Below are 26,482 nucleotides of genomic sequence, written 5' to 3'. Positions count from 1 at the left end.
ATTTGTAGTTTAGATCTACTACTTAAAAAAACAATATAAGAAAAACGATTTCTTACTTAGAATAAGCATCACAGTTTAAAAATTGAAATATTGTGCAGCAATTATTTCACACTTCACCGATCGCGCCCTTTAAACTTCTATCACATCGCATTTCTAGTTTTCAGCTGTTCGATGACGTAATAAAAACAAGACACTTTCTTGTGACGTGATAGATAACCAGCAGAAAGCTGCCAGGCCCTTGCATTTGTTCAATTTACGTGTAGCAAACTTGGATTTTAAATTTAAGCATATTGTACTTTAACTTTTTAAATTTAACTATGAATTTACTTAACATTGTTATAGATAGCAAGGTAAACAGAAACAGCTAGAGTCGAAATAATTTTCTACCCTTTATTGCAATTTTTTAACTTTTTAGGTGAAAGAAAGTTAAATATTTCAAATTATTTTAGGCTTACTTGCTAATTAAGTGTTAAAATATATAATAAAATGACAACCGACGTTAATAATAACCCCATACAAGACTTTAAACGTTTTAACATTGCCGAAGCTTTGGCGGTACCTTTTCAGGGCCTAAGAACTGCAACTGACAATTGTTTACATGGAGCTTGTAGATCAGGAAATGTTGAAAGAGTTAGTATTTTTTTAGCAATAATGTGTCAATATAAATTATGATTAAAATTCAAAAAAATAAAAAAATTCATGCAGATCATAGACCTTCTGGAGAATCGAAAACACCTAACAAAACTTACAAATGGAATTCGGGATGTTAAAGAATGGATAAATGAAAGAAATAGATTGGGAGCAACTTCTTTATGGTTGGCTGCAGTAATGGGACATGCCGATGCCGTTAAAACGTTGATTTTATACGGAGCAGAGTAAGTTATTATTTAAAAAACAAGGTTGCCGGTTATTTATAAAATTGGTAAGTCAAATGTCGTTGTTTTCTTAGCAATGTTATTACACACTTGGGATTGCCTTTACTTCGTGCTTGCTTAATTTTTGTTTTATTTTTCAGCCTAGATATCGCAGATATTAAATGCCAAACCCCTTTATACGCTGCAACCAAATTTAACCATGTTTGTTGCGTACGAATTTTACTTGAATCTGGTGCCAATCCTGACGGTAGTGACGCCAATATTTCCACTCCTATTTACGTCACAGCACGTGACAACTACCCTGACGCCATGGCATTGTTAATAAAGCATGGAGCTGACGTTAACGGTCGGAGAGCAAAAAGTAACAACGACCCGGAAAGAAGTGATTATCCTGGAAATCTTCCTGTTTACATGACTTTGGGTTGGTAACATTTTATAAGTAAATATTAGGATTAGGTTGTTCGATTATTAAGCGTAACCTACGCGATTCTTAAAATACGGCAAGTTAAAATTAGACGGTCCTAATGTTGGCAAATAATATAAAATTATATTTTTCAAGTATATCGTCACTTTCAGTGTTTCCGCCAATTATTAATTGGAGGAGCTGATTTGTCTCTTCCAGCAAGTTTTAATGGCGGGGGAGAAAGCACCGAGTTATTAAAAGGAATTTTAAGGTAAAATATTAAAGATTGCTACAATATTAAACATTTTTATTTTCTAAAGGAGAAAATAAATTAAGAAACACCACAGAATTATACGAAATGTATTTTTTTGTAAAATTAACATTCTTCCAAATTTTTTACAAAATTTTATTTAAAAAAATATTTTTAATTTTTCAGATATTCATGTGACGTTCGCTATGTGGAACTACTTACTTTGTGTGGAGGAATAAAAGGAAATGAATTAATTGATGAAGTCATAAGGACGTTCACAAGTCGCTCTTATGCATCAAGTTGTAGAGAAGAATGTTTAAAATATTTGCAAGAATGGAAAAGTGAGTTTAAAAGTTATTAGCTAATTAACAATTACCCGCACTGATTGCTCTTGTAGGTATTTATTCTTATTATTACAAAATATTTTTTTTTGTAGATTTATATAAACAAGCACTGTTTTACAAAGGTAATACCTATTAGTTGAGTACTAGTATACCCAAATGATTTTTCAACTAAATTTATTACAGAAAATCCGATGTCGCTACGAAAAATAATAAGAATATCAATTCGAAAACGAATAGGACAAAAAAGATTAAATAAATGTAGCAAGTTACCCCTTCCTTGTTTAATAAACGAATTTATATCTATGAGGTATGTAAAACTGCTTCTCTTTTTTTATTACCACTACAGTTAATTATTGCATTTATTTTTTCAAAATTATTATAGCTCTATATTTTAATAAAAACTTTTTTTTCCATTCTTAACTCTTTCTTATTCAATATTTTATCTTAACTCAACTTCAATCTATATTTTAAATATAGTTTAATATTCTTAGTTTATCAACATTAACCTTTTCTTTAGCAAACTGGACTTGTAGTATCACAACAACTTTCATTCTTTATTTTCTTTTACCGTATTGTTTAATATGTTATTTGTTGCAATTATAATTTTATTTTTGTGTTTTTAATTTAAAAAAATAACGTTGCTGTCAGTAATAATATATTAATATAGTTACTGTTCAATTTTAACCAAAACATTAATTTTGCAATAGTTATTTTGTTAAAATCTGCAAATGTGTTATTTGTAAAATTAAATGTTTGCAAATTGTCAATACTTTATAAGATCCCATTCGGCCTTGTTTATTCAGTTCGGATAACTGAAATCTTTAACTTTCTATTAAATGTATCGTATTTGTCCCCAAACTGCACACTTATTTCTACACACTTATTTTGTTTTACCGAAAAAGAGTTTATTTCACGCCAATATCGTATTTTGCAAAGGCTTTATAATACAATCTTACCCAATGCTAAATATGTAATTGAAGTTCTGCTGTCAAACAATGCAAGTTTTAAATCAATAAAACATCAACATTTTGTTAAATAAACGAAACCTAAGGCAAAATAAATTCAACCGAAAAAAACAAATAGCAAGCGTAAATGTTAATAATTAATGTACTCATGTACTAAATTGCACTTACTTTACTTGTTTAGTGCAACATATTACTGTAAAGTTTTGGCAATACACATATTGGTGGATTAAATTATAATGAAGAAAGCGAATGAGAATTCAGAGATACAAAAACCAGTGAGAAAAATCTGGGTTTGGAGTTTAATTTTTATAATTTCAGCTTCTAGAATAGGCAATGTAAGTAAACAAAGATTTTTAATCTGAAGCGTAAGAAAACGTATAGGCCTATCATAAAATTCATACTTTGTTTAATTAACTTGAAGTTGTAAAAAGCTTGTGCAAAACGATCCATTTCTATTATTTTTAAATATTATATTAAGCGTAAACGTAAAGGTTGTACTTTTTAATACCAATTAAGTTTTTAAAAAACTTAAATGGTTAAAACAAAATTTGTATCTTGTAGGGTTTATTTATTTCTCTATCTGGTCCCACACTTCTTTACCTTGCCGAAAACGTTGACGCAACTGTAGCCCAAGTATCAGCGATTTTTACAGGGCGTTCTGCTGGATTTTTTGTCGGTTCAGCAGTGTGTGGATTGTTAACGAACAGAATAAAAAACTATCCACTTCTATCCACGATAGGTATCAATAATATTAATTAGTGTGTTATGGCAAAATTTACTTAACAATTTTTTGGGGGGTTTGTAAACATTTCTATAAAGAAATTAAAAATAAAAAATGCAATATAAAATTTAAACAAAATTTAAATTGTTTTACTTTAAAGGAGCCGGAGTTCTTCTAACTGGCGGACTGGTTATTATTACACCATGGGTAACCAACTTAGCCGGCTTGGTTATTATTACAACAGTTTCTGGAGTAATGTTTGGTTATTTGGATTCAGGTCGGACATAAAAAAATAAAATATATTTTATAAACATTTTAGTTACACAATAGTTTTTAATAGATTACTATAACTAGGAATGCAAGGTCTTTATTTACAACTTTGGGGCGAAAAAAGATCACGACCTCATATTCAATCTTTTCATTTTTTCTTTGGCGTCGGAGCTCTTTTAGCTCCAATAATAGGTAACACACCTGAAACTTTGTTTAAGATTATATCTTTCCTAATTTGGAACCTAGTCCTTGTTTTTCCTTTTTAAATTTTATTTCTGCAATTCTAAGTGTTTTAATATTTTAGCTGCCCCGTTTCTTGAAATGGCTAATTCGGGCGGTTCCAGTGATCAAAATTGTCCATCTGATTATATATCTCAAACAACCACTACCGTAAGCTATTTAAACACTAGTGCTTCGACAACTTCCAAATATGACAATTCTAATATCAATCCCGTCGGTTGGAGTTACGTTATTTCCGGTTCTTTCATTTTTGTCGCTGGTATTGTAATTTTAATTTTGATGCTTTTTAAAATTGAGAAAAAAGTTAAAAATGATCAGGCAGAAATGATGGAGTTAAGACCAGAGGAACCGATTCGTGACGTCATTTGGTTGTTTTTGCCCGTTTGCGCATATTATTTCATGATTGTATGTTCCCAAACCATCTATCAAAGTTATATTTATTCTGTTGCTGTTTGTTCCAGCCTTGGTTTTACAGTGAGTCGAGCAACTTATTTTAGGTTTAAAAGTAATGTCAAACTATTCAACGATAATATTATCACAGTACTTGTGTAGAAGCAAAGAGTTTAAGAAATATATTATTTATAAAAACAATTTTTGATAATTATTTTTAAATGCGTTGTTTAAAATAAGGCATGTTTTTATATATATTTTACAGGTTTCCCAAGCGTCAAGCCTTAACACGTTATTTTGGGTTGGTTTTAGTGTGGGCAGAGGATCAGGAATTTTTTATTCCGGATTTTTTTATCCCCATACGATGATTATATTTGATCTCTGTGCTACTACAATGGCGATGGTAAATTTATATTGGATTTGTTTTATTTTATAAATACAAGTTTGGTTTGTTTTAAATCAACATGGTTACTAGTGTGTAAGCACTAAGTAAAAAACATATATAACCAAGCTAGTGCATTAGTTGCAATATTATTTTATTAGATAGTGATGAGTATATTTGGTGAACTTATTCCACTTATTCCTTGGTTTGTTTCTTTTTACCACGGCTTATTTGTAGCTACATTATATTCGAGTGGTAGGTTTTATAAAATTTGATCTTTTAAGTTTTAATTTACATTAAAAACAACCTGTTATTTTCAAAAAATTAAAATTAAACTAAATTTCACAAAATAAATATTTAAATAAATCCTTTTTTTTTAAATATTATTTTGACGCAGGAGTTTCAAGAACTTCTCAATTTACCAACGTATCAACGACTTACATTTTTGTATTTGGTATTGGAAATACGATTGGACAAATGACAATGTTGCCGTTGGGTGGCGTGCTGTTTGATCTAAATCCCTTTTATGTGGTAACATGTTATGAAACGTTTGTTTTATTCATAATTTTTTTTAAAATAATTTTACATTTTCATTAAATGTTTATTTAAAAAACTTATATGTTATTATTTTAGATATACCAAATTTGTGCAATAAATGTCCTTGCCGTTTTAAGCTATTTTTGGATGACAAAAATGGGAGAAAAGCATCTTAAACTAATCAAATCACAGTCTACTTTAGAATTGTGCGAAAGTAGTACAAGACTGTGACAAAAATATCAATGCAAGAAAAAAATTTTTAACATATTCCTTTAAAAAAAAACAATTTCAAGTTTAAAATGGTTCAAACAATAATTTTTGTTTAATTAAATAAATTTATTTTTTTTGAATAAAACTTTTTATTTGTCATTTATTACTTAGTAGATAGACCCATACGATTTTCACGATTTTAGAAAGTTTGATTTTGTAAATTTTCAAAATACAAAACATCCGGTAAATTAAAAATCAGCTATCCTCACTTGATATGCTATTATTAAAATATGAATTAATTTTTAAAATCTATCTAGAGGCATAAGTCCTAAAACAAACCAAATCGCCACAACAAATTAGTTGTTTAACAATGTTAGCTTGATACCTAACAAATTTGATTTAATGAAGATATAAAAATAACGTTTACAATATGTTTAAAACTAAATTGAGCGTTTGAAAAGGGTTAATAAACGACGCACAGAATTTTAAAACATTTCAAAAACTTTAGAGTTTGCTTTTTTTACATAAAACAAAAATTAAGTTGCCCCAATTCGACACTTTTCTCATAATGTTTTAAATTTTGTAATTTTTTTTTTTTTATAACACTTTATTGATACCACCCAACTATATGTTTGAAATATTTTTTTGAAAACGGTAGAAATGGTTTAGTGATAGCATTCACTGTTTAACATTAGGATTAGGTTGTTCGATTATTAAGCGTAACCTACGCGATTCTTAAAATACGACAAGTTAAAATTAGACGGTCCTAATGTTGGCAAATAATATAAAATTATATTTTTCAAGTATATCGTCACTTCCAGTGTTTCCGCCAATTATTAATTCGAGGAGCTGTTTTGTCTCTTCCAGCAAGTTTTAATAGCGGGGGAGAAAGCACCGAGTTATTAAAAGAAATTTTAAGGTAAAATATTAAAGATTGCTACAATATTAAACATTTTTATTTTCTAAAGGAGAAAATAAATTAAGAAACACCACAGAATTATACAAAATGTATTTTTTTGTAAAATTAACATTCTTCCAAATTTTTTACAAAATTTTATTTAAAAAAATATTTTTAATTTTTCAGATATTCATGTGACGTTCGCTATGTGGAACTACTTACTTTGTGTGGAGGAATAAAAGGAAATGAATTAATTGATGAAGTCATAAGGACGTTCACAAGTCGCTCTTATGCATCAAGTTGTAGAGAAGAATGTTTAAAATATTTGCAAGAATGGAAAAGTGAGTTTAAAAGTTATTAGCTAATTAACAATTACCCGCACTGATTGCTCTTGTAGGTATTTATTTTTATTATTACAAAATATTTTTTTTGTAGATTTATATAAACAAGCACTGTTTTACAAAGGTAATACCTATTAGTTGAGTACTAGTATACCCAAATGATTTTTCAACTAAATTTATTACAGAAAATCCGATGTCGCTACGAAAAATAATAAGAATATCAATTCGAAAACGAATAGGACAGAAAAGATTAAATAAATGTAGCAACTTACCCCTTTCTTGTTTAATAAACGAATTTATATCTATGAGGCATGTAAAACTGCTTCTCTTTTTTTATTACCACTACAGTTAATTATTGCATTTATTTTTTCAAAATTATTTTATCTCTATATTTTAATAAAAACTTTTTTCCATTCTTAACTCTTTCTTATTCAATATTTTATCTTAACTCAACTTCAATCTATATTTTAAATATAGTTTAATATTCTTAATTTATCAACATTAACCTTTTCTTTAGCAAACTGGACTTGTAGTATCACAGCAACTTTCATTCTTTATTTTCTTTTACCTTATTGTTTAACATGTTATTTGTTGCAATTATAATTTTATTTTTGTGTTTTTAATTTAAAAAAATAACGTTGCTGTCAGTAATAATATATTAATATAGTTACTGTTCAATTTTACCTAAAACATTGATTTTGCAATAGTTATTTTGTTAAAATCTGCAAATGTGTTATTTGTAAAATTAAATGTTTGCAAATTGTCAATACTTTATAAGATCCCATTCGGCCTTGTTTATTCAGTTCGGGTAACTGAAATCTTTAACTTTCTATTAAATATATCGTATTTGTCCCCAAACTGCACACTTATTTCTACACACTTATTTTGTTTTACCGAAAAGGAGTTTATTTCACGCCAGTATCGTATTTTGCAAAGGCTTTATAATACAATCTTACCCAATGCTAAATATGTAATTGAAGTTCTGCTGTCAAACAATGCAAGTTTTAAATCAATAAAACATCAACATTTTGTTAAATAAACGAAACCTAAGGCAAAATAAATTCAACCGAAAAAAACAAATAGCAAGCGTAAATGTTAATAATTAATGTACTCATGTACTAAATTGCACTTACTTTACTTGTTTAGTGCAACATATTACTGTAAAGTTTTGGCAATACACATATTGGTGGATTAAATTATAATGAAGAAAGCGAATGAGAATTCAGAAATACAAAAACCAGTGAGAAAAATCTGGGTTTGGAGTTTAATTTTTATAATTTCAGCTTCTAGAATAGGCAATGTAAGTATACAAAGATTTTTTATCTGAAGTGTAAGAAAATGTATAGGCCTATCATAAAAATCATACTTTGTTTGATTAACTTGAAGTTGTAAAAAGCTTGTGCAAAACGATCCATTTTTATTATTTTTAAATATTATATTAAGCGTAAACGTAAAGGTTGTACTTTTTAATACCAATTAAGTTTTTAAAAAACTTGAATGGTTAAAACAAAATTTGTATCTTGTAGGGTTTATTTATTTCTCTATCTGGTCCCACACTTCTTTACCTTGCCGAAAACGTTGACGCAACTGTAGCCCAAGTATCATCGATTTTTACAGGGCGTTCTGCTGGATTTTTTGTCGGTTCAGCAGTGTGTGGATTGTTAATGAACAGAATAAAAAACTATCCACTTCTATCCACGATAGGTATCAATAATATTAATTAGTGTGTTATGGCAAAATTTACTTAACAATTTTTTGGGGGGTTTGTAAACATTTCTATAAAGAAATTAAAAATAAAAAATGCAATATAAAATTTAAACAAAATTTAAATTGTTTTACTTTAAAGGAGCCGGAGTTCTTCTAAATGGCGGACTGGTTATTATTACACCATGGGTAACCAACTTAGCCGGCTTGGTTATTATTACAACAGTTTCTGGAGTAATGTTTGGTTATTTGGATTCAGGTCGGACATAAAAAAATAAAATATATTTTATAAACATTTTAGTTACACAATAGTTTTTAATAAATTACTATAACTAGGAATGCAAGGTCTTTATTTACAACTTTGGGGCGAAAAAAGATCACGACCTCATATTCAATCTTTTCATTTTTTCTTTGGCGTCGGAGCTCTTTTAGCTCCAATAATAGGTAACACACCTGAAACTTTGTTTAAGATTATATCTTTCCTAATTTGGAACCTAGTCCTTGTTTTTCCTTTTTAAATTTTATTTCTGCAATTCTAAGTGTTTTAATATTTTAGCTGCCCCGTTTCTTGAAATGGCTAATTCGGGCGGTTCCAGTGATCAAAATTGTCTATCTGATTCTATATCTCAAACAACCACTACCGTAAGCTATTTAAACACTAGTGCTTCGACAACTTCCAAATTTGACAATTCTAATATCAATCCCGTCGGTTGGAGTTACGTTATTTCCGGTTCTTTCATTTTTGTCGCTGGTATTGTAATTTTAATTTTGATGCTTTTTAAAATTGAGGAAAAAGTTAAAAATGATCAGGCAGAAATGATTGAGTTAAGACCAGAGGAACCGATTCGTGACGTCATTTGGTTGTTTTTGCCCGTTTGCGCATATTATTTCATGATTGTATGTTCCGAAACCATCTATCAAAGTTATATTTATTCTGTTGCTGTTTGTTCCAGCCTTGGTTTTACAGTGAGTCGAGCAACTTATTTTAGGTTTAAAAGTAATGTCAAACTATTCAACGATAATATTATCACAGTACTTGTGTAGAAGCAAAGAGTTTAAGAAATATTTATTTATAAAAACAATTTTTGATAATTATTTTTAAATGCGTTGTTTAAAATAAGGCATGTTTTTATATATATTTTACAGGTTTCCCAAGCGTCAAGCCTTAACACGTTATTTTGGGTTGGTTTTAGTGTGGGCAGAGGATCAGGAATTTTTTATTCCGGATTTTTTTATCCCCATACGATGATTATATTTGATCTCTGTGCTACTACAATGGCGATGGTAAATTTATATTGGATTTGTTTTATTTTATAAATACAAGTTTGGTTTGTTTTAAATCAACATGGTTACTAGTGTGTAAGCACTAAGTAAAAAACATATATAACCAAGCTAGTGCATTAGTTGCAATATTATTTTATTAGATAGTGATGAGTATATTTGGTGAACTTATTCCACTTATTCCTTGGTTTGTTTCTTTTTACCACGGCTTATTTGTAGCTACATTATATTCGAGTGGTAGGTTTTATAAAATTTGATCTTTTAAGTTTTAATTTACATTAAAAACAACCTGTTATTTTCAAAAAATTAAAATTAAACTAAATTTCACAAAATAAATATTTAAATAAATCCTTTTTTTTTAAATATTATTTTGACGCAGGAGTTTCAAGAACTTCTCAATTTACCAACGTATCAACGACTTACATTTTTGTATTTGGTATTGGAAATACGATTGGACAAATGACAATGTTGCCGTTGGGTGGCGTGCTGTTTGATCTAAATCCCTTTTATGTGGTAACATGTTATGAAACGTTTGTTTTATTCATAATTTTTTTTAAAATAATTTTACATTTTCATTAAATGTTTATTTAAAAAACTTATATGTTATTATTTTAGATATACCAAATTTGTGCAATAAATGTCCTTGCCGTTTTAAGCTATTTTTGGATGACAAAAATGGGAGAAAAGCATCTTAAACTAATCAAATCACAGTCTACTTTAGAATTGTGCGAAAGTAGTACAAGACTGTGACAAAAATATCAATGCAAGAAAAAAATTTTTAACATATTCCTTTAAAAAAAAACAATTTCAAGTTTAAAATGGTTCAAACAATAATTTTTGTTTAATTAAATAAATTTATTTTTTTTGAATAAAACTTTTTATTTGTCATTTATTACTTAGTAGATAGACCCATACGATTTTCACGATTTTAGAAAGTTTGATTTTGTAAATTTTCAAAATACAAAACATCCGGTAAATTAAAAATCAGCTATCCTCACTTGATATGCTATTATTAAAATATGAATTAATTTTTAAAATCTATCTAGAGGCATAAGTCCTAAAACAAACCAAATCGCCACAACAAATTAGTTGTTTAACAATGTTAGCTTGATACCTAACAAATTTGATTTAATGAAGATATAAAAATAACGTTTACAATATGTTTAAAACTAAATTGAGCGTTTGAAAAGGGTTAATAAACGACGCACAGAATTTTAAAACATTTCAAAAACTTTAGAGTTTGCTTTTTTTACATAAAACAAAAATTAAGTTGCCCCAATTCGACACTTTTCTCATAATGTTTTAAATTTTGTAATTTTTTTTTTTTTATAACACTTTATTGATACCACCCAACTATATGTTTGAAATATTTTTTTGAAAACGGTAGAAATGGTTTAGTGATAGCATTCACTGTTTAACATTAGGATTAGGTTGTTCGATTATTAAGCGTAACCTACGCGATTCTTAAAATACGACAAGTTAAAATTAGACGGTCCTAATGTTGGCAAATAATATAAAATTATATTTTTCAAGTATATCGTCACTTCCAGTGTTTCCGCCAATTATTAATTCGAGGAGCTGTTTTGTCTCTTCCAGCAAGTTTTAATAGCGGGGGAGAAAGCACCGAGTTATTAAAAGAAATTTTAAGGTAAAATATTAAAGATTGCTACAATATTAAACATTTTTATTTTCTAAAGGAGAAAATAAATTAAGAAACACCACAGAATTATACAAAATGTATTTTTTTGTAAAATTAACATTCTTCCAAATTTTTTACAAAATTTTATTTAAAAAAATATTTTTAATTTTTCAGATATTCATGTGACGTTCGCTATGTGGAACTACTTACTTTGTGTGGAGGAATAAAAGGAAATGAATTAATTGATGAAGTCATAAGGACGTTCACAAGTCGCTCTTATGCATCAAGTTGTAGAGAAGAATGTTTAAAATATTTGCAAGAATGGAAAAGTGAGTTTAAAAGTTATTAGCTAATTAACAATTACCCGCACTGATTGCTCTTGTAGGTATTTATTTTTATTATTACAAAATATTTTTTTTGTAGATTTATATAAACAAGCACTGTTTTACAAAGGTAATACCTATTAGTTGAGTACTAGTATACCCAAATGATTTTTCAACTAAATTTATTACAGAAAATCCGATGTCGCTACGAAAAATAATAAGAATATCAATTCGAAAACGAATAGGACAGAAAAGATTAAATAAATGTAGCAACTTACCCCTTTCTTGTTTAATAAACGAATTTATATCTATGAGGCATGTAAAACTGCTTCTCTTTTTTTATTACCACTACAGTTAATTATTGCATTTATTTTTTCAAAATTATTTTATCTCTATATTTTAATAAAAACTTTTTTCCATTCTTAACTCTTTCTTATTCAATATTTTATCTTAACTCAACTTCAATCTATATTTTAAATATAGTTTAATATTCTTAATTTATCAACATTAACCTTTTCTTTAGCAAACTGGACTTGTAGTATCACAGCAACTTTCATTCTTTATTTTCTTTTACCTTATTGTTTAACATGTTATTTGTTGCAATTATAATTTTATTTTTGTGTTTTTAATTTAAAAAAATAACGTTGCTGTCAGTAATAATATATTAATATAGTTACTGTTCAATTTTACCTAAAACATTGATTTTGCAATAGTTATTTTGTTAAAATCTGCAAATGTGTTATTTGTAAAATTAAATGTTTGCAAATTGTCAATACTTTATAAGATCCCATTCGGCCTTGTTTATTCAGTTCGGGTAACTGAAATCTTTAACTTTCTATTAAATATATCGTATTTGTCCCCAAACTGCACACTTATTTCTACACACTTATTTTGTTTTACCGAAAAGGAGTTTATTTCACGCCAGTATCGTATTTTGCAAAGGCTTTATAATACAATCTTACCCAATGCTAAATATGTAATTGAAGTTCTGCTGTCAAACAATGCAAGTTTTAAATCAATAAAACATCAACATTTTGTTAAATAAACGAAACCTAAGGCAAAATAAATTCAACCGAAAAAAACAAATAGCAAGCGTAAATGTTAATAATTAATGTACTCATGTACTAAATTGCACTTACTTTACTTGTTTAGTGCAACATATTACTGTAAAGTTTTGGCAATACACATATTGGTGGATTAAATTATAATGAAGAAAGCGAATGAGAATTCAGAAATACAAAAACCAGTGAGAAAAATCTGGGTTTGGAGTTTAATTTTTATAATTTCAGCTTCTAGAATAGGCAATGTAAGTATACAAAGATTTTTTATCTGAAGTGTAAGAAAATGTATAGGCCTATCATAAAAATCATACTTTGTTTGATTAACTTGAAGTTGTAAAAAGCTTGTGCAAAACGATCCATTTTTATTATTTTTAAATATTATATTAAGCGTAAACGTAAAGGTTGTACTTTTTAATACCAATTAAGTTTTTAAAAAACTTGAATGGTTAAAACAAAATTTGTATCTTGTAGGGTTTATTTATTTCTCTATCTGGTCCCACACTTCTTTACCTTGCCGAAAACGTTGACGCAACTGTAGCCCAAGTATCATCGATTTTTACAGGGCGTTCTGCTGGATTTTTTGTCGGTTCAGCAGTGTGTGGATTGTTAATGAACAGAATAAAAAACTATCCACTTCTATCCACGATAGGTATCAATAATATTAATTAGTGTGTTATGGCAAAATTTACTTAACAATTTTTTGGGGGGTTTGTAAACATTTCTATAAAGAAATTAAAAATAAAAAATGCAATATAAAATTTAAACAAAATTTAAATTGTTTTACTTTAAAGGAGCCGGAGTTCTTCTAAATGGCGGACTGGTTATTATTACACCATGGGTAACCAACTTAGCCGGCTTGGTTATTATTACAACAGTTTCTGGAGTAATGTTTGGTTATTTGGATTCAGGTCGGACATAAAAAAATAAAATATATTTTATAAACATTTTAGTTACACAATAGTTTTTAATAAATTACTATAACTAGGAATGCAAGGTCTTTATTTACAACTTTGGGGCGAAAAAAGATCACGACCTCATATTCAATCTTTTCATTTTTTCTTTGGCGTCGGAGCTCTTTTAGCTCCAATAATAGGTAACACACCTGAAACTTTGTTTAAGATTATATCTTTCCTAATTTGGAACCTAGTCCTTGTTTTTCCTTTTTAAATTTTATTTCTGCAATTCTAAGTGTTTTAATATTTTAGCTGCCCCGTTTCTTGAAATGGCTAATTCGGGCGGTTCCAGTGATCAAAATTGTCTATCTGATTCTATATCTCAAACAACCACTACCGTAAGCTATTTAAACACTAGTGCTTCGACAACTTCCAAATTTGACAATTCTAATATCAATCCCGTCGGTTGGAGTTACGTTATTTCCGGTTCTTTCATTTTTGTCGCTGGTATTGTAATTTTAATTTTGATGCTTTTTAAAATTGAGGAAAAAGTTAAAAATGATCAGGCAGAAATGATTGAGTTAAGACCAGAGGAACCGATTCGTGACGTCATTTGGTTGTTTTTGCCCGTTTGCGCATATTATTTCATGATTGTATGTTCCGAAACCATCTATCAAAGTTATATTTATTCTGTTGCTGTTTGTTCCAGCCTTGGTTTTACAGTGAGTCGAGCAACTTATTTTAGGTTTAAAAGTAATGTCAAACTATTCAACGATAATATTATCACAGTACTTGTGTAGAAGCAAAGAGTTTAAGAAATATTTATTTATAAAAACAATTTTTGATAATTATTTTTAAATGCGTTGTTTAAAATAAGGCATGTTTTTATATATATTTTACAGGTTTCCCAAGCGTCAAGCCTTAACACGTTATTTTGGGTTGGTTTTAGTGTGGGCAGAGGATCAGGAATTTTTTATTCCGGATTTTTTTATCCCCATACGATGATTATATTTGATCTCTGTGCTACTACAATGGCGATGGTAAATTTATATTGGATTTGTTTTATTTTATAAATACAAGTTTGGTTTGTTTTAAATCAACATGGTTACTAGTGTGTAAGCACTAAGTAAAAAACATATATAACCAAGCTAGTGTATTGGTTGCAATATTATTTTATTAGATAGTGATGAGTATATTTGGTGAACTTATTCCACTTATTCCTTGGTTTGTTTCCTTTTACCACGGCTTATTTGTAGCTACATTATATTCGAGTGGTAGGTTTTATAAAATTTGGTCTTTTAAGTTTTAATTTACATTAAAAACAACCTGTTATTTTCAAAAAATTAAAATTAAACTAAATTTCACAAAATAAATATTTAAATAAATCCTTTTTTTTTAAATATTATTTTGACGCAGGAGTTTCAAGAACTTCTCAATTTACCAACGTATCAACGACTTACATTTTTGTATTTGGTATTGGAAATACGATTGGACAAATGACAATGTTGCCGTTGGGTGGCGTGCTGTTTGATCTAAATCCCTTTTATGTGGTAACATGTTATGAAACGTTTGTTTTATTCATAATTTTTTTTTTAATAATTTTTTTTTTAATTTAAAAAACTTATAGGTTATTATTTTAGATATACCAACTTTGTGCAATAAATGTCCTTGCCGTTGTAAGCTATTTTTGGATGACAAAAATGGGAGAAAAGCATCTTAAACTAAACAAATCACAGTCTACTTTAGAATTGTGCGAAAGTAGCACAAGACTTTGACAAAAATATCAATGCAGAAAAAAATTTTAACATATTCCTTTAAAAAAAAACAATTTCAAGTTTAAAATGGTTCAAACAATAATTTTTGTTTAATTAAATAAATTTATTTTTTTTGAATAAAACTTTTTATTTGTCATTTATTACTTAGTAGATAGACCCATACGATTTTCACGATTTTAGGAAGTTTGATTTTGTGCATTCTCAAAATACAAAACATCCGGTAAATTAAAAATCAGCTATCCTCACTTGATATGCTATTATTAAAATATGAATTAATTTTTAAAATCTATCTAGAGGCATAAGTCCTAAAACAAACCAAATCGCCACAACAAATTAGCTGTTTAACAATGTTAGCTTGATAACTAATAAATTTGATTTAATGAAGATATAAAAATAACGTTTACAATATGTTTAAAACTAAATTGAGCGTTTGAAAAGGGTTAATAAACGACGCACAGAATTTTAAAACATTTCAAAAACTTTAGAGTTTGCTTTTTTTAAATAAAACAAAAATTAAGTTGCCCCAATTCGACACTTTTCTCATAATGTTTTAAATTTTGTAATTTTTTTTTTTTTTTTATATAACACTTTATTAATACCAACCAACTATATGTTTGAAATATTTTTTTGAAAACGGTAGAAATGGTTTAGTGACAGCATTCACTGTTCAACAGTTTTATCTGCTTTTTGTAAGCTCGTTTTTTAATTTTTTGGGAAGGCCAGTTAAAAACTAAATAACCAACAGTTAACCCTAATAAAATTGCAAGGAAGATCATTACGTTATACGTCATAACCGATAGCATTGTGACGTATGAAAAAAATATCTGGAAAAAGTGTAGGAAGGTTTCAATAAAATGTATGACAAGTTTTTGAGAATATGTTTTTTCCTGCCTGAAAAAAATACTTGTGATTCATAAGATAGGATTCTTAGCTGACGAAATAACTAAATTTACACATTTTTATTTTACCTTTTATTTTTATTACTCGTTTTAATAAAATTTGTTACCTGTTGCTGTTATTTTCTTCAACAATGAAGGATTCTTGTAGCTTTTTTGAATTTATTTTCTCGTGGTTTTTTCCTAGACAAACCTTTTACAAAATATTAAACCAATTATTGTTTGAATGAATCGACCAAAAATAATTTTAGAGGTCTGTAAGTATTTGTTTTCTCTATATGTTTTTATAGGGCATGTACAAATAGTAAACATAATTTTCAAATCAACACACATTCCAATTAATTAGCCGAGAATAAATACCGATACTCTTTTAAAATAAAGTACTAACCTTAAGAGCTTCAGATGATCTATGATCATTGCATCCACAGCAGGGTCGAAATGTAGATGACATAATCTTTAGGCGAAGGAATTTGATGTATTCGTAAAAAATTGAAACAACAAACATAATAGCACATGCTGCTGCCAAATCTTTTAAAAAAAGAATTATGCGATTACTCAAATGATAAACTCTTGTAATATATGGTTTATGGTAAAACGATTTAGAAAGTAAATTCTTCACGTGATGTGCTTTATTAGTATACGACAACTGACTGTGTCGTAAAATAAGAAATTTTTATACAAAATTATTCAAGCTCTACATTACTTTAAAACCCTAAAAACCTTATAACATTAATCAAATTACAATTTAATTAGTTAATTATTTAATTAAACTGAATTAAACTTTAATCTTACTTAATTGATTTTTTATGTTGACGTCATCAAATAAAAGATAAAAGGGTAGTTGGTTGTTAAATGTCATTTTCATTTCCATGCCCATCATCATACCACCTATTACGTCACTCATGACGTCACTATTGCCGCCGGTGCCATTGCTTGAGGCGCCATTCATAACCATCGAGTTCATTACGTATTGTGACGTATACAATAAAAAAAGCTTAGCGTTTTTTAAATAAATCAAATGTTTTCAGACTCTTAAATATATAAAAATTATATGCGTACTTCAATACTTTTTACAAATATATGAAATAGTCTAATTATGGTTCGAAATCTTAGATTTCGAAACATATCGTTATTGTCATTATATTTATTATGGTTCGAAATCTTAGATTTCGAAACATATTGTTATTGTCATTATATTTATTATTATTGTTTTTATTCTTATTTGACGAATTTTGAAAGACGATAACTTTTGTTCTTTAAAACTAAAAGTTCTAAATTTTTAGTATGTTTGTTATTATCCCAACGAATCGCAAACCTCCTATTAACGACATTTAATTATCACTAATTACTAATTAATATATTTTATTATTAAAATTTAAAGATTAAATTTGCTGAAATTTTAATATGTTGTTGGTATTATTATTTTGTATGTTGCTATTTAAAATGAAGATTTAACTCTAGCTAAATATCGTTTAATCATTATTTTTGTTTTTTATAAAATAATGAATCAGTGTGAGTTTAACGCTTAAATAATTTAATAGCGTTCTGGTCGCCGTCAAAAATCGTCCTTTTCGCTGTCCATTAAAGTAAAAAATATTGGTTGAAAATTTAAGTAAAATGTTAAAATATAAGTAAAAAATGTGTAAAATTTTTGTTTTAATTGTTTTGTTATTATTATATTTTAATACTTGTTTGATTACTAAAAAATTAAGATCGGTATTTTGCTTTTAAATTTAGTTTACTTTTATATTACAATATCAATAAGTGCGTGTTCGCTTGTTAAAATTAGGTTTAAATATACAAAAGTTTATATTTAAATTTATAATTTAATTAATAAACCTACTAAATAAATTATATTTATAAAAAAGAATCAAATAATTTCGAACCATATTTTATTTATCAAATAAATCTAGTTATTATTATTATTATTATTATTATTATTATTATTATTATTATGGTTCGAAATCTTAGATTTCGAAACATATTGTTATTGTCATTATATTTATTATTATTATTATTATTATTATTATTATTATTATTATTATTATGGTTCGAAATCTTAGATTTCGAAACATATTGTTATTGTCATTATATTTATTATGGTTCGAAATCTTAGATTTCGAAACATATTGTTATTGTCATTATATTTATTATTATGGTTCGAAATCTTAGATTTCGAAACATATTGTTATTGTCATTATATTTATTATGGTTCGAAATCTTAGATTTCGAAACATATTGTTATTGTCCGTATATTTATTATTATTTTTATTTTTATTCTTACTAATCCGAATTTTGAAATCGAATAACTTTTGTTCTTTAAAACTAAAAGTTCTAAATTTTTAGTATGTTTGTTATTATCCCAACGAATCGCAAACCTCCTATTTACAACTTTTAATTATCACTAATTACTAATTAATATATTTTATTATTAAAATTAAAAGATTAAATTTTCTGAAATTTTAATATGTTGCTGGTATTATTATTTTGTATGTTGCTATTTAAAATGAAGATTTAACTCTAGCTAAATATCGTTTAATCATTATTTTAGTTTTTTTATAAAATAACGAATCAGTGTGAGTTTAACGCTTGAATAATTTAATAGCGTTCTGGTCGCCGTCAAAAATCGTTCTTTTCGCTGTCCATTAAAGTAAAAAATATTAGTTGAAAATTTAAGTAAAATGTTAAAATATAAGTAAAAAATGTGTAAAATTTTTGTTTTAATTGTTTTGTTATTATTATATTTTAATACTTGTTTGATTACTAAAAAATTAAGATCGGCATTTTGCTTTTAAATTTAGTTTACTTTTATATCACAATATCAATGAGTGCGTGTTCGCTTGTTAAAATTAGGTTTAAATATAAAAAAGTTCATAGTTAAATTTACAATTTAATTAATAAACCTATTAAATCAATTATATTTATAAAAAAGAATCAAACAATTTCGAACCATATTTTATTTATCAAATAAATCTAGTTATTATTGTTTTTATTCTTATTTGACAAATTTTGAAAGACGATAACTTTTGTTCTTTAAAAGTAAAAGTTCTAAATTTTTAGTATGTTTGTTATTATCCCAACGAATCGCAAACCTCCTATTTACGACATTTAAATGTCACTAATTACTAATTAATATATTTTATTATTAAAATTTAAAGATTAAATTTTCTGAAATTTTAATATATTGTTGGTATTATTATTTTGTATGTTGCTATTTAAAATGAAGATTTAACTCTAGCTAAATATCGTTTAATCATTATTTTAGTTTTTTTATAAAATAACGAATCAGTGTGAGTTTAACGCTTGAATAATTTAATAGCGTTCTGGTCGCCGTCAAAAATCGTCCTTTTCGCTGTCCATTAAAGTAAAATATATTGGTTGAAAATTTAAGTAAAATGTTAAAGTATAAGTAGAAAATGTGTAAAATTTTTTTTTTAATTGTTTTGTTATTATTATATTTTAATACTCGTTTGATTACCAAAAATTAAGAACGGTATTTTGCTTTTAAATTTAGTTTACTTTTATATTACAATATCAATAAGTGCGTGTTCGCTTGTTAAAATTAGGTTTAAATTTAAAAAAGTTAATATTTAAATTTATAATTTAATTAATAAACCTACTAAATAAATTATATTTATAAAAAAGAATCAAACGATTTCGAACCATATTTTATTTATCAAATAAATCTAGTTATTATTATTATTATTATTGTTTTTATTCTTATTTGACAAATTTTGAAAGACGATAACTTTTGTTCTTTAAAACTAAAAGTTCTGAATTTTTAGTATGTTTGTTATTATCCCAACGAATCGCAAACCTCCTATTAACGACATTTAATTATCACTAATTACTAATTAATATATTTTATTATTAAAATTTAAAGATTAAATTTGCTGAAATTTTAATATGTTGTTGGTATTATTATTTTGTATGTTGCTATTTAAAATGAAGATTTAACTCTAGCTAAATATCGTTTAATCATTATTTTTGTTTTTTATAAAATAATGAATCAGTGTGAGTTTAACGCTTGAATAATTTAATAGCGTTCTGGTCGCCGTCAAAAATCGTCCTTTTCGCTGTCCATTAAAGTAAAAAATATTGGTTGAAAATTTAAGTAAAATGTTAAAATATAAGTAAAAAATGTGTAAAGTTTTTGTTTTAATTGTTTTGTTATTATTATATTTTAATACTTGTTTGATTACTAAAAAATTAAGATCGGTATTTTGCTTTTAAATTTAGTTTACTTTTATATTACAATATCAATAAGTGCGTGTTCGCTTGTTAAAATTAGGTTTAAATATACAAAAGTTTATATTTAAATTTATAATTTAATTAATAAACCTACTAAATAAATTATATTTATAAAAAAGAATCAAATAATTTCGAACCATATTTTATTTATCAAATAAATCTAGTTATTATTATGGTTCGAAATCTTAGATTTCGAAACATATTGTTATTGTCATTATATTTATTATTATTATTATTGTTTTTATTCTTATTTGACGAATTTTGAAAGACGATAACTTTTGTTCTTTAAAACTAAAAGTTCTAAATTTTTAGTATGTTTGTTATTATCCCAACGAATCGCAAACCTCCTATTAACGACATTTAAATGTCACTAATTACTAATTAATATATTTTATTATTAAAATTTAAAGATTAAATTTTCTGAAATTTTAATATGTTGTTGGTAATATTATTTTGTATGTTGCTATTTAAAATGAAGATTTAACTCTAGCTAAATATCTTTTAATCATTATTTTAGTTTTTTTATAAAATAACGAATCAGTGTGAGTTTAACGCTTGAATAATTTAATAGCGTTCTGGTCGCCGTCAAAAATCGTCCTTTTCGCTGTCTATTGAAGTAAAAAATATTGGTTGAAAATTTAAGTAAAATTTTAAAATATAAGTCAAAAATGTGTAAAAATTTTTTTTTTAATTGTTTTGTTATTATTATATTTTAATACATGTTTGATTACTAAAATATTAAGATCGGTATTTTGCTTTTAAATTCAGTTTACTTTTCTATTATAATATCAATGAATGCGTGTTCGTTTGTTAAAATTAGGTTTAAATATAAAAAAGTTCATATTTAAATTTATAATTTAATTAATAAACCTACTAAATAAATTATATTTATAAAAAAGAATCAAACGATTTCGAACCATATTTTATTTATCAAATAAATCTAGTTATGGTTCGAAATCTTAGATTTCGAAACATATTGTTATTGTCATTATATTTATTATTATTATTATTATTATTATTGTTTTTATTCTTATTTGACGAATTTTGAAAGACGATAACTTTTGTTCTTTAAAACTAAAAGTTCTAAATTTTTAGTATGTTTGTTATTATCCCAACGAATCGCAAACCTCCTATTAACGACATTTAAATGTCACTAATTACTAATTAATATATTTTATTATTAAAATTTAAAGATTAAATTTTCTGAAATTTTAATATGTTGTTGGTAATATTATTTTGTATGTTGCTATTTAAAATGAAGATTTAACTCTAGCTAAATATCTTTTAATCATTATTTTAGTTTTTTTATAAAATAACGAATCAGTGTGAGTTTAACGCTTGAATAATTTAATAGCGTTCTGGTCGCCGTCAAAAATCGTCCTTTTCGCTGTCTATTGAAGTAAAAAATATTGGTTGAAAATTTAAGTAAAATTTTAAAATATAAGTCAAAAATGTGTAAAAATTTTTTTTTTAATTGTTTTGTTATTATTATATTTTAATACATGTTTGATTACTAAAATATTAAGATCGGTATTTTGCTTTTAAATTCAGTTTACTTTTCTATTATAATATCAATGAATGCGTGTTCGTTTGTTAAAATTAGGTTTAAATATAAAAAAGTTCATATTTAAATTTATAATTTAATTAATAAACCTACTAAATAAATTATATTTATAAAAAAGAATCAAACGATTTCGAACCATATTTTATTTATCAAATAAATCTAGTTATTATTATTATTATTATTGTTTTTATTCTTATTTGACGAATTTTGAAAGACGATAACTTTTGTTCTCTAAAACTAAAAGTTCTGAATTTTTAGTATGTTTGTTATTATCCCAACGAATCGCAAACCTCCTATTAACGACATTTAATTATCACTAATTACTAATTAATATATTTTATTATTAAAATTTAAAGATTAAATTTGCTGAAATTTTAATATGTTGTTGGTATTATTATTTTGTATGTTGCTATTTAAAATGAAGATTTAACTCTAGCTAAATATCGTTTAATCATTATTTTTGTTTTTTATAAAATAATGAATCAGTGTGAGTTTAACGCTTGAATAATTTAATAGCGTTCTGGTCGCCGTCAAAAATCGTCCTTTTCGCTGTCCATTAAAGTAAAAAATATTGGTTGAAAATTTAAGTAAAATGTTAAAATATAAGTAAAAAATGTGTAAAATTTTTGTTTTAATTGTTTTGTTATTATTATATTTTAATACTTGTTTGATTACTAAAAAATTAAGATCGGTATTTTGCTTTTAAATTTAGTTTACTTTTATATTACAATATCAATAAGTGCGTGTTCGCTTGTTAAAATTAGGTTTAAATATACAAAAGTTTATATTTAAATTTATAATTTAATTAATAAACCTACTAAATAAATTATATTTATAAAAAAGAATCAAATAATTTCGAACCATATTTTATTTATCAAATAAATCTAGTTAAAATTGAAACTGCTAAACGTCACTAATTTTAGTTACAATGCAAAGGGGTGATACTATTTTTAAATGGCAAGAAAATATTTGAGTTGCTGTAAACACACTTTAACCTATTTCTGTTGTTAAAACTTTATATCCTATCATGTTTATTGCTCATATAAATCAACTTTTTCACATAAACAACTATATAGGTCCATGACTAACAAAAAAATTTATTTTAAAGTACCTTAATAGGGTTTGGAATTTTTCCTTACGGAATTTTACTTTACGCATACAATTATTTCTACGGTTTATAACTCACAAATGAAACTAACACTTACGTCTTAACTTTCGTTTACGAATATAACCGCGGCAACGGACGATTCACAATAAAGCGGCTTTAAAGCTACCGCTTTAATCAACGTAAATCTAACCATAAGGTTAAATAAACTTAAACACTTCAAACTAAGCATTTTTGTACAAGTACACAATCTATAAAAGCTATCTACTATTTAAAGTAAAAAGTCCAAACAAATTATAAACTTCTTTAAGCTAAACGAGGTCAATTTTAACTCGGGTCAAGTTGCTTATAGCAAAAATTACCTGTCCACAACTCACTATATAGGTGAAGCCTTAAACGTCTAATTAGTTTTACGTATATCCTGCCTTTGTTTAAATCAAGCATACTACTATTTAAAAAAAACCTTTAGAAGCTATATTGCATTATTTTTGTGGTCTGACAAAGATAGGTAATACTATAAAAAATAATTTTTACGTATGTTTGCAATAAAAGTTATCATTAATAAAAAACTTTAGTATGACTGTCGCATATCTTTTGACTAAAACTAGCAACTTATTTTTTGCCTAAGCCTTTAAACCAAACAGAAATGTATTTTTGCATGTGCGCTTTTGCTCCACCTATCGTTTTAGTCGTCTCTTTAATAAATAAACAACTTTTACAATTTCTTAGTATTGAGGGGAAATTTGCTTATAACTTCAAGTAAACATGTTTTTAATAAAGTATACTGCGTAACGAATTGTAAAATATTTAAGTAAATACGATTCAGTGCAGGGGTCTATTTTATTCAATACCCATTTCTTTTGTAAATTTACAATATGTTTTGAGTACCAATTATATTTTATTCTAAATTTAACAAAAAATTCAATAATATGTATTGTTAAATTTTTAATATTTATTAAAAGAAAATTATAATTTAAAGAATGTATTAGTTCCTACTATTTAAATTTAAAGTAGAATTATAAGTAAATACAGCGATTTTGCATTAAATACAATAACAAACAAAAAACATTTAAATAAATAAATACAACAACGAAAATTAAAGTACAAAAGTTATTTAGCATGTTTTATTTATTAAAATTATCGGCATCATACAACTTTATTTAATTTGTGTTACACTAATGACTAAACCATAAAACTGTACTTTTCTGTTTTAGTTATTACATGCTGTGTAGCTGTCATCATGGAGTTAAACTAATTTATTTCCCTTTTTTTGATAAATGGGGCATTGTTTATAAATTATACCTTAAATAGTTTAATTAGACGGTAGTTGCCCGCTGAGACGTCATAGCAACATCGGGATTGACCACGACCATCGTCTTAGTGGTTTTTATGATATCTTTGTTTTCAATTATCAATGAAACAGGTGGCTTAGTTTTCTTTTGATGGACAGAATCAATAAGACCAAGCCTGGAGAAAAATTAAAATTTGGTTTCCGAAATACAGTTACTTATTTTTTTGTTCATTTGGTGAATAGTCAATTTTATATCGTCTAGAAATTACGCTTTTTTGCCTCCGGCAAACGGGTTACACAATAAGTTAAAATGTAAAGCTTATTATTGTTTAAACGAAATAGTTTTTTAACTTTTGAGTAAATATAAAAATTGTGAAGGTTGACTAACTTTTTAAGAAATAAATAAATAACAAAAATTGCAAAAGCTCCTATCGTTATTCCGATTGGTACCCACTCTATACTAGATTTATCCGCTTCGGTTAAAGATGACGTAACATCTTCTGACGTCATGTTCTGAGGTAATGGTACAGTTGTGTTCATTTTAAAATTTACTGATACTGCAAGGTACTTGTTTATCCTGAATAATTAAAAAGTTTAATTTCTAAATAAAATTTAAACTTCATAAATTACAATAGTTTTATTTACTTTCCCTTCTCGCGTTATTAAAACTTAAACGAGTAAACCAAAGATTCAATGCCCTTTTAAAGACCTAGTGGCGCTGTTAAGCCACATTGTACTAGTTGAATATAAAAATTTCTTCTTCATTTTATCTAAAAATTTATTGCTTCTAAAAAAGACATAAGAAATTCTTTAAGTTTTTAACGACATTTTTACTTTACATAAATTTATGTAAGTTGCTACGCGGCAAGCTACGTACAACCAACAGAGCGCGTTGTAAAAAGCTCGCACTACAAGAAGCAGATTAGTTGAGGCAAACCACATAAACAACTGTAACAAAGTTGTAAATACTACTAGATTAGGAACAGCTTCATTTTAAAGAAAATGCTTTAAGTTTGCAACATAGATTTTGTGTTATTTAAAGATGGCACAGCATACATTTTCAACACAGCTGCCTTTACTCGCGTTAGTTGATATTTGGTCAATAGAAAACAACCAAGGTTTGTGGATAATAAAATTATCAGTATACTTGATAACGTACTAGTTAAAATGAAATTTCACGTATCAAATTAAATATATTTTGCAGATCTTGCAATATGTTGTCTTATATTATTCGGATTTGGTTTTGGTCACGAGTTTCTTAAAACTTTGCAAATAAAGCTTAACAAGCACAATATAAAAGTAAAGAATAACAAGGAAACAAAGTACGTTTTAAATAAAAAAAATATTTGTTTTCCAAAAAAGCTATATTTAAAGGATTGCAGTGCTAATAATTTTAAATATTAAAACTATTTTGTTAATATGTTTTAGTAAAAGAAAAAAATATTTGAGACACCTGTTAGAGTCAGTTATCTATAGTTTAATGTTGCTTTGGACTTATATTCTTATGCTTTTCGTGATGACCCTAAACCCTTGGATAATCTCTAGCGCCGTTGGTGGATGCACGCTCGGATTTTATTTGTTTGGATGATTATGTTACAACTATACGTGATTTTTGTCGTGCAAAAAGCATGAGTTTGCTTTAGAAAAGTCGTAAAATGGCAAATGAGCGTTACTTAAATTTTTGTACATAAGCAAATTTAATTTATCAGCAAGAATACTACCTAACATGTTGAAAAATGAAATTTTTTCAACTTGTTAAATAGTATGCATGACGATAAATATATCGTCTGTGAATTTTATTATCTTCTAACAGCTGTTAAAGAAATAGGTTATTACGCAGTTATAATATTAAGAAATACACACTTCAGCAAAG

General features: G+C 26.3%; 6 protein-coding genes across 7 annotated transcripts; 5 read left to right on the top strand and 1 right to left on the bottom strand.

Moving 5' to 3' along the window:
• The first annotated feature begins 425 nt into the window (after positions 1–425).
• Positions 426–3,154, top strand: LOC145743039 (ankyrin repeat and SOCS box protein 1-like). 2 transcript variants are annotated; one of them, XM_082560905.1, is made up of 7 exons: positions 426–630; positions 706–875; positions 1,016–1,296; positions 1,435–1,549; positions 1,715–1,869; positions 2,056–2,179; positions 3,019–3,154. In XM_082560905.1, exons 1-7 carry the CDS (start codon positions 487–489, stop codon positions 3,065–3,067), a joined length of 1,038 nt encoding a protein of 345 aa, XP_082417031.1. In that variant the 5' UTR covers positions 426–486; the 3' UTR covers positions 3,068–3,154. The 2 variants fall into 2 exon arrangements, with proteins under 2 accessions (XP_082417031.1, XP_082417032.1); XM_082560906.1 differs by lacking the exon at positions 3,019–3,154 and adding an exon at positions 2,390–2,853.
• Positions 3,074–6,846, top strand: LOC145742449 (sodium-dependent glucose transporter 1A-like). The gene is made up of 12 exons (XM_082560227.1): positions 3,074–3,172; positions 3,399–3,576; positions 3,719–3,835; positions 3,913–4,020; positions 4,133–4,218; positions 4,366–4,542; positions 4,724–4,861; positions 5,002–5,095; positions 5,238–5,371; positions 5,474–5,591; positions 6,392–6,506; positions 6,672–6,846. The coding sequence occupies exons 1-12, from the start codon at positions 3,074–3,076 to the stop codon at positions 6,844–6,846; spliced, it is 1,539 nt and encodes a 512-aa protein (XP_082416353.1).
• Positions 6,847–8,027: 1,181 nt separating this feature from the next.
• LOC145742448 (sodium-dependent glucose transporter 1A-like) lies at positions 8,028–11,799 on the top strand. Its single transcript, XM_082560226.1, has 10 exons — positions 8,028–8,126; positions 8,353–8,530; positions 8,673–8,789; positions 8,867–8,974; positions 9,087–9,496; positions 9,677–9,814; positions 9,955–10,048; positions 10,191–10,324; positions 10,427–10,557; positions 11,625–11,799. Exons 1-10 carry the CDS (start codon positions 8,028–8,030, stop codon positions 11,797–11,799), a joined length of 1,584 nt encoding a protein of 527 aa, XP_082416352.1.
• Positions 11,800–12,980: 1,181 nt separating this feature from the next.
• Positions 12,981–15,389, top strand: LOC145742447 (sodium-dependent glucose transporter 1A-like). The gene is made up of 9 exons (XM_082560225.1): positions 12,981–13,079; positions 13,306–13,483; positions 13,626–13,742; positions 13,820–13,927; positions 14,040–14,449; positions 14,630–14,767; positions 14,908–15,001; positions 15,144–15,294; positions 15,368–15,389. Exons 1-9 carry the CDS (start codon positions 12,981–12,983, stop codon positions 15,387–15,389), a joined length of 1,317 nt encoding a protein of 438 aa, XP_082416351.1.
• Positions 15,390–16,037: 648 nt separating this feature from the next.
• On the bottom strand, positions 16,038–17,268 carry LOC145743467 (uncharacterized). The gene is made up of 4 exons (XM_082561431.1): positions 17,191–17,268; positions 16,787–16,926; positions 16,509–16,591; positions 16,038–16,393 (listed from the first exon to the last, which is right to left on the bottom strand). Exons 1-4 carry the CDS (start codon positions 17,261–17,263, stop codon positions 16,150–16,152), a joined length of 540 nt encoding a protein of 179 aa, XP_082417557.1. The 5' UTR covers positions 17,264–17,268; the 3' UTR covers positions 16,038–16,149.
• An 8,383-nt stretch (positions 17,269–25,651) lies between these two features.
• LOC145742446 (uncharacterized) lies at positions 25,652–26,197 on the top strand. The gene is made up of 3 exons (XM_082560224.1): positions 25,652–25,727; positions 25,814–25,931; positions 26,038–26,197. The coding sequence occupies exons 1-3, from the start codon at positions 25,652–25,654 to the stop codon at positions 26,195–26,197; spliced, it is 354 nt and encodes a 117-aa protein (XP_082416350.1).
• Positions 26,198–26,482: the final 285 nt, after the last annotated feature.

The sequence above is a fragment of the Corella eumyota genome, chromosome 2 (assembly GCF_963082875.1).
Source record: "Corella eumyota chromosome 2, kaCorEumy4.1, whole genome shotgun sequence".
NCBI lineage: Eukaryota > Metazoa > Chordata > Ascidiacea > Phlebobranchia > Corellidae > Corella > Corella eumyota.
Note: the sequence above shows the minus strand (reverse complement) of the source record. Positions and strands in the feature narration are given on the sequence as shown.

Coding starts and splice junctions, on each gene's coding strand:
- LOC145743039 (XM_082560905.1), top strand. CDS start 487: ATGACAACCGACGTTAATAATAACCCCATACAAGACTTTAAACGTTTT. Junction 876..1,015: donor TTGATTTTATACGGAGCAGA/GTAAGTTATTAT, acceptor TTTATTTTTCAG/CCTAGATATCGCAGATATTA. Junction 1,870..2,055: donor ATATTTGCAAGAATGGAAAA/GTGAGTTTAAAA, acceptor AATTTATTACAG/AAAATCCGATGTCGCTACGA.
- LOC145742449 (XM_082560227.1), top strand. CDS start 3,074: ATGAAGAAAGCGAATGAGAATTCAGAGATACAAAAACCAGTGAGAAAA. Junction 4,219..4,365: donor TATCTCAAACAACCACTACC/GTAAGCTATTTA, acceptor TTTAAAATTGAG/AAAAAAGTTAAAAATGATCA. Junction 5,592..6,391: donor TACTTTAGAATTGTGCGAAA/GTAGTACAAGAC, acceptor ATATTTTTCAAG/TATATCGTCACTTCCAGTGT.
- LOC145742448 (XM_082560226.1), top strand. CDS start 8,028: ATGAAGAAAGCGAATGAGAATTCAGAAATACAAAAACCAGTGAGAAAA. Junction 8,127..8,352: donor CAGCTTCTAGAATAGGCAAT/GTAAGTATACAA, acceptor TGTATCTTGTAG/GGTTTATTTATTTCTCTATC. Junction 10,049..10,190: donor AGCTACATTATATTCGAGTG/GTAGGTTTTATA, acceptor ATTTTGACGCAG/GAGTTTCAAGAACTTCTCAA.
- LOC145742447 (XM_082560225.1), top strand. CDS start 12,981: ATGAAGAAAGCGAATGAGAATTCAGAAATACAAAAACCAGTGAGAAAA. Junction 13,080..13,305: donor CAGCTTCTAGAATAGGCAAT/GTAAGTATACAA, acceptor TGTATCTTGTAG/GGTTTATTTATTTCTCTATC. Junction 13,743..13,819: donor GTTTGGTTATTTGGATTCAG/GTCGGACATAAA, acceptor TACTATAACTAG/GAATGCAAGGTCTTTATTTA.
- LOC145743467 (XM_082561431.1), bottom strand. CDS start 17,263: ATGAAAATGACATTTAACAACCAACTACCCTTTTATCTTTTATTTGAT. Junction 16,927..17,190: donor CAACATAAAAAATCAATTAA/GTAAGATTAAAG, acceptor TTTTTTTAAAAG/ATTTGGCAGCAGCATGTGCT. Junction 16,592..16,786: donor GATCATCTGAAGCTCTTAAG/GTTAGTACTTTA, acceptor ATTTTGTAAAAG/GTTTGTCTAGGAAAAAACCA.
- LOC145742446 (XM_082560224.1), top strand. CDS start 25,652: ATGGCACAGCATACATTTTCAACACAGCTGCCTTTACTCGCGTTAGTT. Junction 25,728..25,813: donor GTCAATAGAAAACAACCAAG/GTTTGTGGATAA, acceptor TATATTTTGCAG/ATCTTGCAATATGTTGTCTT. Junction 25,932..26,037: donor AAGAATAACAAGGAAACAAA/GTACGTTTTAAA, acceptor AATATGTTTTAG/TAAAAGAAAAAAATATTTGA.